Genomic DNA, 16,056 nt, shown 5'->3' with positions numbered 1-16,056 from the left:
CTTTTTTTCTGTGTGTGTGTGTGTTTTGAGCACTTAGAGTAAATCTAATTTCTTGTTTTTTTAAACATCTTTATTGGAGCATAATTACAAGGTGTTAGTTTCTGCTGTATAACAAAGTGAATCAGCTATATGTATACATATATCCCCATTTCCCCTCCCTCTTGCATCTCCCTCCCACCCTCCCCATCCCACCGCTCTAGGTGGTCACAAAGCACCGAGCTGATCTCCCCGTGTGATCCAGCTGCTTCCCACTAGCTATCTGTTTTACATTAGGTAGTGTATATATGTCCATGCCACTCTCTCACTTCGTCCCAGCTTACCCTTCCCCCTCCCCATGTCCTCAAGTCCATTCTCTACATCTGCGTCTTTATTCCTGTCCTGCCCCTAGGTTCTTCAGAACCTTTTTTTTTTTTTTTTTTTAGATTCCATATATATGTATTACCATATGGTATTTGTTTTTCTCTTTCTGACTTCATTCTGTATGACAGACTCTAGGTCCATCCACCTCACTACAAATAACTCAGTTTTGTTTCTTTTTATGGCTGAGTAATATTCCATTGTATATATGTGCCACATCTTCTTTATCCATTCATCTGTTGATGGACACTTAGGTTACTTCCATGTCCTGGCTATTGTAAATAAAGCTGCAATGAACATTGTGGTACATGACTCTTTTTGAATTATGGTTTTCTCAGGGTATATGCCCAGTAGTGGGATTGCTGGGTCGTATGGTAGTTCTATTTTAGTTTTTTAAGGAACCTTCATACTGTTCTCCATAGTGGCTGTATCAATTTACATTCCCACCAACAGTGCAAGAGTGTTCCCTTTTCTCCACGCCCTCTCCAGCATTTATTGTTTGTAGACTTTTTGATGATGGCCATTGTGACCAGTGTGAGATGATATCTCATTGTAGTTTTGATTTGCATTTCTCTAATAATTAATGATGTTGAGCATTCTTTCATGTGTTTGTTGGCAATCTGTGTATCTTCTTTGGAGAAATGTCTATTTAGGTCTTCTGACCATTCTTGGATTTGGTTGTTTGTTTTTTTGATACTGAGCTGCATGAGCTGCTTGTAAATTTTGGAGATTAATCAATCCTTTGTCAGTTGCTTCATTTGAAAATATTTTCTCCCATTCTGAGGGTTGTCTTTTCATCTTGTTTATGGCTTCCTTTGCTGTGCAAAAGCTTTTAAGTTTCATTAGGTCCCATTTGTTTATTTTTGGTTTTATTTCCATTTCTCTAGGAGGTGGGTCAAAAAGGATCTTGCTGTGATATATGTCATGGAGTGTTCTGCCTATGTTTTCCTCTAAGAGTTTCATAATATCTGGCCTTACATTTAGGTCTTTAATCCATTTTGAGTTTATTTTCATGTATGGTGTTAGGGAGCGTTCTAATTTCATTCTTTTACATGTAGCTGTCCAGTTTTCACAGCACCACTTATTGAAGAGGCTGTCTTTCCTCCACTGTATATTCTTGCCTCCTTTATCAAAGATAAGGTGACCATATGTGCGTGGGTTTATCTCTGGGCTTTCTATCCTGTTCCATTGATCTATATTTCTGTTTTTGTGCCAGTACCATACTGTCTTGATTACTGTAGCTTTGTAGTATAGTCTGAAGTCAGGGAGCCTGATTCCTCCAGCTCCGTTTTTCTTTCTCAAGATTGCTTTGGCTATTCAGGGTCTTTTGTGTTTCCATATGAATTGTGAGATTTTTTTTGTTCTAGTTCTGTGAAAAATGACAGTGGTAGTTTGATAGGGATTGCATTGACTCTGTAGATTGCTTTGGGTAGTATAGTCATTTTCACAATGTTGATTCTTCCAGTCCAAGAACATGATATATCTAAAGTAATATAATTATATATATATATATGTATTATATATATAATATATTAGAGTAGATATATTTATAAATATATTATATATTATAATTATGTTATTTATATAATAAATATAAAATAAATACATTTATATTATAATTATATATTTATAAATATATATTATATAATATATATTTTTTATATATATAAAAATATATATACTTTGTGGTATAAAATTGGTTAAATCAGTCAGAAAATAACTACCCATAAGGAATAGATTTATAATTGAACTACATTAAAATGTAAAAGTTCTGTACATTAAAACACTATTTAAAAGTTGAAAGGTAAAGTAATGAGTGTCAGAGAATATTTTCTAAAGATATAAACAATAAAGGATTAAAATGTATATAGATATATATGTTTTTAAATTTAAACATATAATTTTAAATCTCTGATTCAATAGGAAGGCAGGCAACGTATAGAAAATAGGTGGTGCTTCATAATAGAGAAAATAAAAATGGCCAAAAAGATATGAAAATTTACTTAAAAATCATTATTATTCAAGGAAGTGCATATTAAACTATGGTGAGATACCACTCTATCCCCTCAGACTGGCAAACATTAAAAACCTTTAGAGTTATGAGTGTTGTTGAGGATATGTCACAACAAGAACTCATTCAGCACTGGAGGCAGTGCATATTAATCCGTCCCTTTGGAAAACAAGTTGTTATTAAATGGTAAAGTGGTGATATTCCTATCACCACCCCTAGGAATATATAACTTTGAGAAGCTCATGCGCACATGAACCATGACAGTATGAACAAGATTGTTCATAAAAGCAAGCATAGTAGTCCCAAATTAGAAATAACCCAAGTATTCATAAATAGTAAAATGGATAAATATGCTGCAGTAGAGTCATACAATGGAAATATTCTACAGAAATGCAAGTAAACAAACTAGAGCTCCATACAACAACATTGATGAATCTTACAAAAGGTTGAACAGAAGAAGGCATAAAAAAGTAAATCTATGATTCCATAGATTCCATTTATATGCCACTCAGAAATAAGCAAAACTAACTTGTATTGTTTAGAGATGTAAACATAGGAGATAAAATCATAAAGCAAAGCAGAGACATGATCACTATGACAATCAAGATTGTGATTGCACATAAACTGGAGCAAGAGGGTTTTGATCACGAAAGAACACTCATATTCTTTTTGGGGACCTGCAATTTTTAATTTCTTAAGCTGGGTAGTAATTACATTAGTGTTTGCTTTATAATACTTTGTTAAATTGTACATCTATGTTTTGTTTGCTTTTGCACATACATTGTGTTTAACAATAAAAAATTTTAAATTATATATTACTTAGATGTTGTAAAAAGATTTACCACAAAATTCAACAGTTTAAGTAGGCAAATACTTATTATCTCACATATTTTCTGAAGGCCAGGCCTTTGTGAGTATCTTAGCCGGGTGGCCTTGGGGTCAAGCCATAGGCCAGGGCTGTAGTCATATGGCTTGACTGGGGCCGGAGGATCCACTTCCATGAAAGTTCACACACATGTCTGTTGGTTGGGGGCCTCAGCTCCTTACCATGTGGGCCACTTCACAGGGCTGCATGAGTTTCCTTACCACATGACAGCTGACTTCCTCCAGAGTGAAAGTCAAGTGATTCAAGAGAGAAAGAGAAGAGGGCAATGCCTTTCATAACCTACTATCAGAAGTCAAACACTGTCACTTTGCCACATTCTATTCATTAAAAGGAAGTCATTAAAGTCCAGTCCATGATGAAGATAGAGGAATTAAACTCCATCTCTTCAAGGGAATGGTATCAGAGTATTTGTGGACATATTTTAAATCACCATAAATTTTATCAGAAGTCTACTATAAACAAATTCAATGTAGAGTACCTATATTAGGAAAAGTATTTGCAACATATAGGAAAGCAAAATGACTTAATCTATTATAAATGAGGATAAGAACTCAATATACACACTGAAAAAAGACATGAAAAAATTCTAATGAGCATATAAGAGGAAAAATATAAACATTGCTAGTGAAAATGAAAATCTGAGTTTTTACAGCTTTTCTGGAAGAAATGTCACATATATTGTATATTAGTGTGGAGACTTAAACCACTTAATATACGAAGAATTTATTTCTTTAAAAGGGAATAAAGACACAGACCTACTAGAGAATGGACTTGAGGATACGGGGAGGGGGGAGGGTAAGCTGGGACAAAGTGAGAGAGTGGCATGGACATATATACACTACCAAACGTAAAATAGATAGCTAGTGGGAAGCAGCCGCATAGCACAGGGAGATCAGCTCGGTGCTTTGTGACCACCTAGAGGGGTGGGATAGGGAAGGTTGGAGGGAGGGAGATGCCAGAGGGAAGAGATATGGGGACATATATATATGTATAACTGATTCACTTTGTTATAAAGCAGAAACTAACACACCACTGTAAAGGAATTATACTCCAATAAAGATGTTTTAAAAAAAAAAAAGGGACCAATATGTATAAAATATGTATGGAGATGTTTATTTTACATTATTTGTAGAAGAAAAAAGCTGAAACAAATTGAATGACCAATAAGTACGGAAATGTTTGAATACATTATGACACATCCATGATGTGAAAACACTTTTTAAACTTTCTATTGACAAATAGTGTACATACAGAAAAGTGCAATATTGCATGCATAAAGCCCAAAGAAATATCACTATCTGGTCATACTCATGATATCAGCATTCTAATCAAGAAAGAGAACAATGCCAGGACCCCCAAAGCCCTCTCAGCTTCCTTGTAGTCTCAAACTTCTCTGAGTAACCACTATCCTGACATCTGAGAACATAGATTAATGTTGCTTTTTTTGGTACTTTGCATGTGTGAAATCATATAGTATGTTATGTGGTATATTATATAGTTGACGCTTGAACAGCACTGCTTTGAACTGTGGGTTCACTTATATGTGGCTGATTTTCCATAGTAAATAGTATAGTACTACACAGTCAGTGGTTGGTTGAATCTGCAGATGCAGAGGAACCAGGGATATGGAGAGTTGACTATAAGTTACACATGGGTTAACTCCTATGTTGTTCAAGGGTCAACTGTAGTTTTATTTTCCTTTGTATTGTGTTTGTCAGATTCATCCATACTACATGTAGTTATAGGTAATTGATTCTCATTGCTGCATAGTACTTTATTGTGTCTCAACTTATTTATCCACACCAGTTTTAACAGGTATTTAGTTTCCAGCTTGGGACTATTATGATTAGTGCTATGAATATTCTAGTACATGTCTTTTGGTAAATAAATGTGCATATTTCTGATAGATATATATCTAGGAGCAGAATTGCTGGGTCATAGGATATGCATGTGTTTGGCTTTGGTAGACTCTGCCAAACAGTATTCCAAAGTGGTTGGACCAATTTATGCTCCCAGTAAGAGTGTATGAGATTTGCTGTTGTTCCACATTCATACCAACACTTGCTTATTCCATGTTTTAGATTTCAGCTTTTGGATGTGTGTCATGAAGTGGTTCTCATATATTTTCTTCTAGAAGCCTAATTGTTTTTTCTTCACATTTAGGTATGCAATCCATATGGAATTGATTTTTATGTATGGTATGGGGTAAGTGTCAGGTCACGTTTATTTTTTCATATGGATATTCAATTGACCCAGCACCACTTATTGAAAAGATCCATCTTTACCATGCTATTTTGATGATGATAGCTTTTTAGTATAGTTTGAAATCAGGGACCATGATACCTCCAACTTTGTTTTCTTTATCAAGGTTGTTTTGACTATTTGGGTCTTTTGTGTAGAAAGATACACTGTGTTCATGAATTGGAAGAATTAATATTGGTAAAAATGACCATACTACCCAAGGCAATCTGCAGATTCATTGCAATCCCTTTCAAAATACCAACAGCATTTTTCACAGAACTGCAATAAATTATTCTAAAATGTGTATGAAGACACAGAATAATCAAAACAATCTTGACAAAGAAGAACAAAGCTGGAGGTATCATGCTCCCTGATCTTAAACTATACTACAAAGCTACAGTCATCAAAACAGTATGGTACTGGCACAAATAGACACATAATCGTTAGAACAGAATAGAGAGCCCAGAATTAAACCCACACTTATATGGGCAATTCCTCTATGCCAAACTGGACAGCTCCATGAAAAAAGAATCAAACTGGAGTACTTTCTCACACCATAAGAAAACAACCAAACAAACCAAAAACTCAAAATGGATTAAAGCCTTAACGTAAGACAAAACATCTAGAAAAACATAGTCAGTACACTCTTTGACATTGGTCTTAGCAATATTTTTGGATATGTGTCTTCAGGCAAGGGAAACAAAAGCAAAAATAAACAAACAAACAAACAAAAGCTTTTGTATAGCAAAGGAAACTTTTAACAACTCATATAACCCAAAAGAACTCATATAACCCAATACCAATTGAAAAATTATGCAGAACCTTAATATCTTAAAAAGATAAAATTTATTCTGGTAGAGAAAAGAATGCGGAACTCTAGCCACTCTAACTCCTTAGTTAAAAAATGAGATTTATTTGCAGGATAAGAATGATTCTGCTATTAAAAATAATAATAGCAATAGCAAGTTTGAAAACTTTCACGTGGACCTATTCAGGTGCTTCATTGGCATTTAAGGCCTTCTAAGTATCTGTACTAGCCTCCTTCAGGTCAGCCTGTGTTGCTGGGAAACTGCTTTTCTCACTACTCTCTGGACAAAACTCTGGGTCTAGTTGCCATTATTCCGTGGAGTGTTTTTAGATCCCACCCGTTGTTAAACACACACGCACGCATGCACGCGGCCAACGTCTCGCCTGCGGGCTTTCTCGCTTTTCTCTGATTCCCAGGGGTACTTACTGTCTAGACCCTCATTTCCACATTTGGTCACATCCAGTCCTGGGAGACCTGACTGCTTTGTGTCTCTTTTTTATACTTCACGCTCACAGTGCTAGGCCCATAACAGTAAATTTTGAATAACGCTGATAAGTTGGAAGTACTTGGCCTTTATTCATCTAATCTCAATTTTTTGTAAGGTCCTTACGAAAACCGCACTGTCTATGAGACTTTGGACATTGGCTGGCAACTGCTCCGAATCTTCCCCAAAGAAATGCTGAAGAGAATCCCTCAGAGCACCTTGAGCGAATTCTACCCTCGAGACTCTGCAAAGCATTAGCTGCTACTTCATCTCTGGCTCGATGCTCTTGTGAAATACTGGTTCTGTTTTCTTTATTCCTTTTGCACTCCCCCATCCCCACCTTTGTGTTGGAGTTTACTGTGTTACCCTGTAATTAAAAACAAAGAATAGGTAACATATTGTGCCAGTGTTGCAATGTTTTAAACTGCTAACAGACTTTAAAATATCCCCTGTTCCGAAAACCTGGAACTGCAATGCTTTGTTTAACGTAGCTGAGGGTTGGAGGTGAAGTTTTCTTACTGATGTGTGTATTTGTACATAGTGGTGTAGTTAGCTGCCTAGTGTCCTCATTATTTGGGTCTCTCAGACCTTCCCTGTCCACCCCCTCCAGAGTATCACTATCTGAAGTTATAATGCTTTGATCTCCAAACTAGGGACAAGATAGGGTCTGAAAGACGCTTCCTCTCCGAGCCGAGACGCTTTCCTGAGCACTTGTGTTTAGATTTTGGTGGGCATCTGGGTCTGCTCTAAGCAGATGGCTTTTCCTGTCCACCTGCTGTTTCCTATTTAATGAATAGGTTAGAAAAGGAGTTTCCTTTTCCTCTTTGGTGCGGATAAGTTTCAACTCCTGTGTCTTACTGTTCTCCCTCCCTCTGAGTAACACAGAATCATGCAGCTTTTGCCCAACTGGCATTGATCTGATAGTAGTGAGATGCCCTGTCTTGATGATCCCTTACTGGGTTTCCATGCAGAGGAATCATAATGAAAATAATTAATAGAATTGTTGGTTGGAAAGAGTTGGGATACAATTTTTTAAGAAAGAAAAAACCTATATCGGTTCTACATTCGGACATGCTAACAGTGGTTTTAAGTTTCTAAAGTGTTGACCGGATGCTAAAGGCAAGGTGGGGAAGAGAAAGCTCTTCTGTATATGGAATCTTTTTTATATATATAATCTATGGATATTTTAAACTCTGTTAGATAGCAGCCTTTGGAAAATCCCCTATTTGGTCCTGCTTTCTGACCTATCTGCCTTTTCAGGGTAATCTTGTGGCACAAGTGATAGCATTTAAAAGCTTTAGTCTTTTAATTCCTCCTCCTTCCTGCTGCGAGCCCTGAGCTGTCTTCTATGCACTTCTGACATGTCTACTGTTTGGTCTCTCTGTGTTCTTTGTTACTTGGGTGCAATAGCAACTTCTCTGTGCATTCCATCTTTCTTTCAAGTTGTGGAAAGTTCTTCACTTTTCTTCTCTGAGGGTGTAGGGGGTGGGAGGAGTCAGCATGATTATATTTTAATGTAGAAAATGTGACCTGGATATAAAATGAAAATAAATATTAAATTAAATGGAAGTTACCTAAAGTGACTGTGTATCTTCTAATCAGAAAAGCAATAGCAACAAGCAAATATATAATAATGCACCTCTCTTTGATTGACAGTTTTGAACATCATAACCAGTATTGTGATCCAGCCCCTTGATTCACAATATTATGAACCATGTCCCCTTTACAGGGACATGGCCCATGTTCTGTACCCTCTGCCTTTTAGGCTGCCCTTTCAAGCTCTTTTCAGTAATACCTCTTCCAACATGATCCAAGGTTGAGAGTTGCTAGGGTGTGGGGTTGTTTGTTTGTTTATTTGTTTGTTTTGCAGATCGTTAGTGGCTGTAAGTTCTCTGAAACTTGAAGTTTTGATTGAGGATCCACTTAGCATTTTCGAGAGTTACTAAGGTGTTTTATAGCATTCTTTGTTTCAGACATTCTCAGGACCTCTAGAGCCTGTCTGCCATGAATGAAAGAGGGTAATAAATAGAAAATGAAATACATTCTGAAGCAAGCCAAAACTTGCTTCAAATGAAATCTGAAATAGATGGTCCAGTATATAAAGGAAACATACTTGTTAAAGCACAGGGATGTGGCATCACGGTGGCCTCCCATTTCTTTCCCCTCTTCAACTCAGAGTGACATTTAGGAGATGTAGAGGAAGAGGCTCAGTCATAGCAAGAGTAGGTAGACCTGTGTTCTGATTCTGGTGCTGCCACTAACTGTATGGTCTTGCTTAGTCATTTAACAGATTTGTGTTCCTTTTAGGGTTATTATAAGGACTAGAGATTTTGCTTTTTATATCGCTTTTTAACTTATGTAAAAAAAAAAAAAAACAGTTTGTTGTATTGGCATGTGTCTATTTCTGTATTCTCTATCCTATTCATTGAACTATGTATCTATCCTTCCACCAATACCACACTGTCTTACTTATAGCTTTACAGTAGGTCTTAATATCCTCTAACTATATTCTGCTTTCTCAAAATTATTATTTTACTTATTCTGGTTCCTTTGCCTTTACCTTTTGTTCATACATTTTAGAATAAGCTTGTCCATGTTGACAAAAAAATTCTGTTGGAAGTTGACCTTTTATTATGTTGAGTCTTCCAATTCATGAATGCGATATGCCTCTCCATTGATTTAGGTCTTGTTTGGTTGTATCGTACAGATCCTCTATTAAAATATTTATAATCAAATATTTCATGTTTTGGAAGCATTGTGTATGGCATTCTGGGTTTTTTTGTTGTTTTTTTTGTTTTTTTTTAATTTTTCTTTTTTTATTTTTGTCTGTGTTGGGTCTTCGTTTCTGTGCGAAGGCTTTCTCTAGTTGTGGCGAGTGGGGGCCACTCTTCATCGCAGTGCGCGAGCCTCTCACTGTCGCGGCCTCTCTTGTTGCAGAGCACAGGCTCCAGACGCGCAGGCTCAGTAGTTGTGGCTCACGGGCCTAGTCGCTCCGCGGCATGTGGGATCTTCCCAGACCAGGGCTCGAACCCGTGTCCCCTGCATTGGCAGGCAGATTCTCAACCACTGCGCCACCAGGGAAGCCCTGGCATTGTGTTTTTAGTTTTGGTATCCAGTTGTTCATTGTTAATATTTGGAAATATGACTAATGTTTTTGTGTTGATCTTGTATCCCGAGACTTTGTTAAAGTAATTGCCACTTATTAATTGCTTCTTAGAGATTTCTTGGGATTTTCTATGCAGACAGTCATGCTATCCATGAGTATGGACAGTAATATTTCTTCCTTTCTAATCTGTGTGTCTTTCTGTCTTTTTCTTGCCATGCTGCACTGGCTAGTACCTACAGTACTAAGTTGAAAAGGAGAGATGAAAGAGGACATTCTGGCCTTCTTTTGAATTTAGGAGGAAAACATTCATTCTCTCACCATTAAGTATGATGTTCACTGTCGGTTTTTTGTAGATATTCTTTACTGGGTTGAAGTAGAGCCTTTCTAGTCCTGAGAGTTTCTGACATGAATGTGTGTTGAAGTTCATCAAATGCTTTTTCTTCATTAATTAATGTGGCCATGTAGATCTTCTTCTTCAATCTATTAATATGGCAAATTACGCTGATGATTTTTGAATAGTAAACCAAGCTTGCGTTCCGAGAATAGACTCCATTTGATCAGAGTGTATTGTTATTTGCTTCCTTCTTCATGTGTTGATTTTATTGTGCAATTTTTTTCCCTTTTCCATGTGTGAAAGCTTAGATTATTGATCTGAGACCTTCCCTCTTTTCTATTATAAGCACTTAGTGCCATTCGTTTCCCTCTTAATAATGTTTTATCTGGATCCTTCCACATTTTATGTGTTGTATTTTCATTTTCACTCAGTTCTATTTATCTTAAAATTTTTCCTTGAAATTCCTCTTTAACCATGGATTATTTAGAAGTGTGCATCTTAATTTCCAAATGTTTGGAGGCATTCTACTTCTTGTTCTCATTTTTGTACAATTTAAAGCTTAGACTGTGGACACAGTGGAATAAAATGCGATTGTGTTTGTTTAGTTATTTTATAGAGGTTCTTCAAATATCACTGGAGTGAAGTTTTCAAATATTAGTTTTACATAGTAGTTCTCAGTCTTTTGCACTTGTAACCATAAGAGAGTTCCCTAAAAATATGTAACCCTGGCTGCTGGAGCCATGTTTATCAGGGGCAGTTCACAGTCACAGGAATAGTGGGGAGTTTGTGGGTCCCCACTGCACACTTTTTTCTGGGCCAGCACACAAGGATCCAGTAGGGATCCAGGGTCCAGGAGAGGGACCCAAACTTTGGGCTCTGGTGTTTATATTGCAGAATCAGGGAAGCCCAGGTCCCGTGTGGGCAGGAACTAGGACCAGCACTGGGACACACAGGACCCAGGTCCAGTCCCTCTCCATGGAACGAGCAGTCAGGCTGAGGGAGGCCCAGCCTCTCTCCTGCTGGTCAGGGCTGAGCCAAGCTGCGGTTGCAGCTGTATTGCTCAGTAGGCCCATGGCTGAGTCACCAGCTATGACAACCTTAAGCCCTGGCTATGGGTAGTGTCCATGAAGTCTTGAGGAAGGCCGGCCTTCCTCCTGCAGGGAGGCAGTCTTGAACAAGTTAGCCCTGCCCTGTCACTACTTCAACAACCAAAATTTTCATTACTCCCTCTTGCTCCCCAACCCCACTCAGATAAAAGTATAGTTTCTCATGGGGTGGCCAACTTTTTATTTTTCAAACATTATCAACATCATTTCATACAAGAAAGGACATTCGAACCCCAATTAACTAAGAAGCACATATTGCAGAATAAGCTCGTTTGCCCTAAAACAAGACCCTTAGCTATTTCCATGGACCATCCTTGATTTCTCCATTATGCTGCTGAGTTGTGCAAAGTTGGTGCTCAAGAACTCCTTGGATGATGGTGTGCTATCAACAGCTGCTGTGAAAGCAAGAAGCTGGCACCCTCGGTGGCTAGATGGGCAGAGGAGTTGAGGAGACGGTAGGTGATGGCTCTGTGCTGTCAGTGAGGGCTGTCCTCTGCCCGCACCCCTTTTAATCCCTTTGTATCCCTACCACCTGAGGAATGAAGGCAGTGATGAGTTATTGGCAGAATTGCCCTGTCTGATAAGAGGGTCACCTGCAAGCCAGAGGGCCCAAATCCTCCCTGGAACACATCACTCCCTACCCACCACTTAACAATTCCCTTCAAACAAAGGTGCAAATTTGTAATAGCTGTACCGTTAAGATATGCCGTCTGTGATTCGGACAACTGTGACTCCTTGCCCTCTTCTTGGAGAAACATGATATTTTGTAGGGAGAACCCAGGCCAGGTGGCCAAAGTCTCTGTCAAGTCTGTTTCTTCAGCCAATACTTTGATTCAAGTTGAGGGTGGTGGAGATGAGTGGGCCTTCACCATGATAGCCTTTCCCTGGTGTCACTGGCCAAGGTTCCCTTTGGTGAACATTACATACAAAAGCTTGCCCAGCACATGCCTCGCTCTCAGCCGAGCCGTGGCCATGCTGCTCCTGGGATTAGGCACCTCCTTTGCACACCCTGTGGATGGTGCTCATTTCCTTGATTCTGTGAATGGGGCATTTGTTAAACTATTATTTCTTGAGGCCTGTAAACTATTATTTCTTGATGTCTGTGCAAGTTTCAATTCTGCAATTTCTATTTCCTTCTTCTTACGGATTGAAAAACACTAGTGAAATTCCTCATCTTACAATCTCTGCTCCTTAACATTAACCGTAGTCTTCTTAAAGTCCTTGGTCTTGCTCTCTCAAAGGCTCCCTGGGGCTTGATTCCAGTGGGCTGGTGAGGTGGACACCACTGAGCTTGACAACATGCCATACTCCACCCAAGCCTGGAGATCTCCGGTGTCTGGGGGAAAAGGCAGGGGCCGTGAGACAGGAGACAAGAATGGAGGTAAATTCAGGGGTAAAGCCCAGGGAAGAGTCCATATGTCAGTTGCAGGTCAGCTATGTGCCCTGTGTCCGAGAAGACGCCCCTCAGTGTGGGATGACCAGCTGCTCTCAGAGAGAGCGAGGCTCCTGGCCCCGGCTTCTCATGTGATACTGGGGCAGATCCTATGCACAGAGGCTGTGGCCTGCAGGGGGCGTGTATCGGCACCTCTGCAGGGTTGAGGGGCCAAAGGGGGCCATGGGCAACCTCTCCCAGGAGAAGTCACCTGCCCTGGGGCTGGGGCATCAGTCCCTCAGACCCACACCATCTACCTTTCTACCTGGGTTCCAAGCCCAGCAAGGCACAATCCTGACTTCCCCAGTGTAGGATTTCCCCAGTGTGTGACAAGCCAGGCTGTGGCCACCTACCCCGAGGGTATAGTTCAGCGGGGCAAAGCCCGTCACTGCCCCCTGGTGAGGCAACTACAACAGAAAGGTGAGCTTTTGAGAGCAAGGGTCAGGAGGCAGGGAGGAGAGGCAGAAACCCAAGAAAGGACCCATCGCCTGAGCCCACATCCTTGTCCACCTCTGTGGGGTCAGTCAGCCTCCAGTGTCTGCTCTGAGATCACAAGACCCCACAGTACTGGCCATCACAACCACCTGCCTCAGAACAACACAAGAGGGCACAAGAGCAGGAGGCCCATATGATAAGTGTGGTCCGTTGAGGAGGTGCTCCCTGGGCCAAGTGACAGGGCATGGCTTCTCAGGGCACAGCTGCCCCCAGACTCAGCATAAATGTCTGGGCTGTGAGCCCATTGATTCTGGGAAGGGCACCCGCACAAGGTGAACAGATGCTCCATCCTTTGCGTCAGGCAAGCCAGGAGCCAAGCACTGACAAGCAGCCTGCGTTACACCCTCGTGTTTCACAGGGCAGGAGCCTCGGGGCGGGGGGGGGGGGGGGATGGGGCCTGCCCTGAGGTCACAGCAGAGAAGGTTTGCTGCTGGAGGGCCACACACAGGACAGCTGTATAGAATGTGATCAAAGGCTCTCTGGTGCTTCATGCCATTCAAAACCAGGGGCTCTTAAACAGCCCGAGGGTAAGATACCGCCAAATCCTTGCTGAAATTTCTGAGCCCATCCTCAGATCCCAAATTTTGCCCAGATTGCCAAAAGTTTCATGGACTTCTGGTCAAGGACCCGATTCATCTGGACTGCTCAGTGCACAGCAAGATTGCCAGGACGGGGCCTAGGGATCTTGCCCACACAACCGTCCCTGACATTTGCTCCTGGAGAACCACCTGCCCAGCTACCGACATCTCCTCCTTCCCTCTCATCAGGCTAAATGCAACTGGGAGAAAGGCAACACAAAAGGAGGCAAATGTGGAAACATAAACCCGACAGTGCTGTCTCCCCCAGCCAAGACTAAGAGTCCATGAGTCTACCCACTGCACTCACCTGAAAGCCCCCACATATCACCAGGAGCACAGAGAGCACACAGGCCATCAGATACACCTGACCTCAATTTCCTCCTGAGGGAGCACTCAGGGGCCTCCCTGGGATTTGGAGGTGTCAACAATTCACTGCATTGTGGCTTATGCCACAGAGCAATTTTGAACAAGGATTATAGTACCGGTAAACTTTAAGCACTGCTTTAAGTCCAATCACTTTATGTTTAAAGAGAGAGGAATTGGGACTTCCCTGGTGGCGCAGTGGTTGGGAATCCGCCTGCCAATGCAGGGGACATGGGTTTGATCCCTGGTCTGGGAAGATCCCACATGCCACCGAGCAACTAAGCCCGCGCTCCACAATTACTGAGCCTGCGCTCTAGAGCCCACGAACTACGACTACTGAGCCCGTGTGCCACGACTACTGACGCCCGCGCGCCTAGAGCCCGTGCTCCGCAACAAGAGAAGCCACCGCAATGCGAAGCCTGCTCACCGCGACTAGAGAAAGCCTGCGCACAGCAACGAAGACCCAACGCAGCTAAAAACAAATAAATCAAGTAATGAATTTGAAAAAAGAGAGAGAGGAATGGAATATTTTAAACAGAGACATATGAGCCCTTTAAAGGGCAAAAACATGTTGCTTACAGCTTTTCACATGGAAAAGGAAACAAAAAGTGACTGGGTTTGCCGTTTTCCTTGAATTTGTCTAGTACTAGCACTAGATAATATTGACGATCTTCACGCTTGATCACAAACAACATGATGCTGTAATATTCAAACTGTTGGTGAAACTTTTTTAATCTCATGATTTACTCTGGAACAATTGTGTTGACATAGGTACTGATGGTGCAAAAGCAAAGGTGGCAGAAGTGCTGGCACCTTAACCCAAATCAAGGAGTAGCACCAAACTGTACTAGTTGGGCTTGTATTCACTATCATACACTTGTATTAACAGTGCCAGTTCCAGTTAAGAATGTTCTGTCTTCAACAGTAAAAATGATTTATGTTAGTAAATCTTGACCATTGAAATTGAATATTTTATAGTGGATGATGAAATTCAACATACAAACATCACACATCTGTATATCAAAGGGAATGGGAAAAAGTTAGATCAGATACTGATAAAGAGGAAGTGGATGACACGGATGATAGATGTGAAAAATTAGCGAAAATGTAGCACAGAAAAGAAACGGTCAGAAATTATGAATGAGAAATCTATGGACCTAGAGTCTGCTGGTGGCTTGATTTTGGACTTTGCAGCCTCCAGAACTGTGAGAAATATACGTCTTTTGTTTAAGCCACCCAGTCTGCAGTAGTTTGTTATAGCCCTTTGAGCTAAGACATATTTTAGTACCAAGAAGTAGCAAATACCTAAATATGTGGAAGTGGCCTTGGAATTGGATAGTAGGTAAAGGCTGAAAGAGATTTGAAGTGCATGCTAAAAAAGAGCTGAAATCGCCATAAAGTCCTTTCAGCCTATACCTATTCAAAGTGATTCTGGTGATGACTCAGAAAGCAAAGAGGCACACTGGAGAGAAAGTCTCCATCTTTGTAGAGAATACAGAAATAATCATGAACAGACAGAAATATGGACGTTAGATGCTATTCTGGTGAGGTCTCCAACAGAAATGAGGAACACATTATTAGAAATTGGAGGAGAGGCAATTCTTATTATAAAGTGGCAAAGAACTTGACTGAACTGTGTTCTAGCGTTTTGGGGAAGGTAGACCTTGTAAGTGATGAAACTGAATATTCATCTGAGGACATCTCTGAACAAAGTTTGGAAGAAGTAGCTTGGTTCCTCATCACCGCTCCTAGTAAAACACATCAGGAGAAAGATAAATTGAAGACCAAATTGTTAAGCAAAAAGAAATCAGAACTTAGAAATTTGGAAACTTCTCAGCTTATCCATATTTGAAAG

At 40.3% G+C, this 16,056-nt stretch overlaps 1 protein-coding gene across 1 annotated transcript in view; it reads left to right on the top strand.

Annotated features, from left to right (window-relative positions):
• CDK20 (cyclin dependent kinase 20) overlaps nt 1-7,818 on the top strand; it is a 47,911-nt gene extending 40,093 nt beyond the window's left edge. The window contains exons 8-9 of the mRNA XM_082403407.1: nt 5,418-5,459; nt 6,906-7,818. Of these exons, the coding sequence (XP_082259533.1) occupies nt 5,418-5,459; nt 6,906-6,986 (123 nt within the window). The 3' untranslated portion in view covers nt 6,987-7,818. The remainder of the gene's footprint in view (nt 1-5,417; nt 5,460-6,905) is intronic.
• Nucleotides 7,819-16,056: the final 8,238 nt, after the last annotated feature.

The sequence above is a fragment of the Balaenoptera borealis genome (assembly GCF_965194805.1).
Source record: "Balaenoptera borealis genome assembly, chromosome: 8".
NCBI classification, from domain to species: domain Eukaryota; kingdom Metazoa; phylum Chordata; class Mammalia; order Artiodactyla; family Balaenopteridae; genus Balaenoptera; species Balaenoptera borealis.
This window is presented reverse-complemented; position numbering and strand designations above follow the sequence as displayed.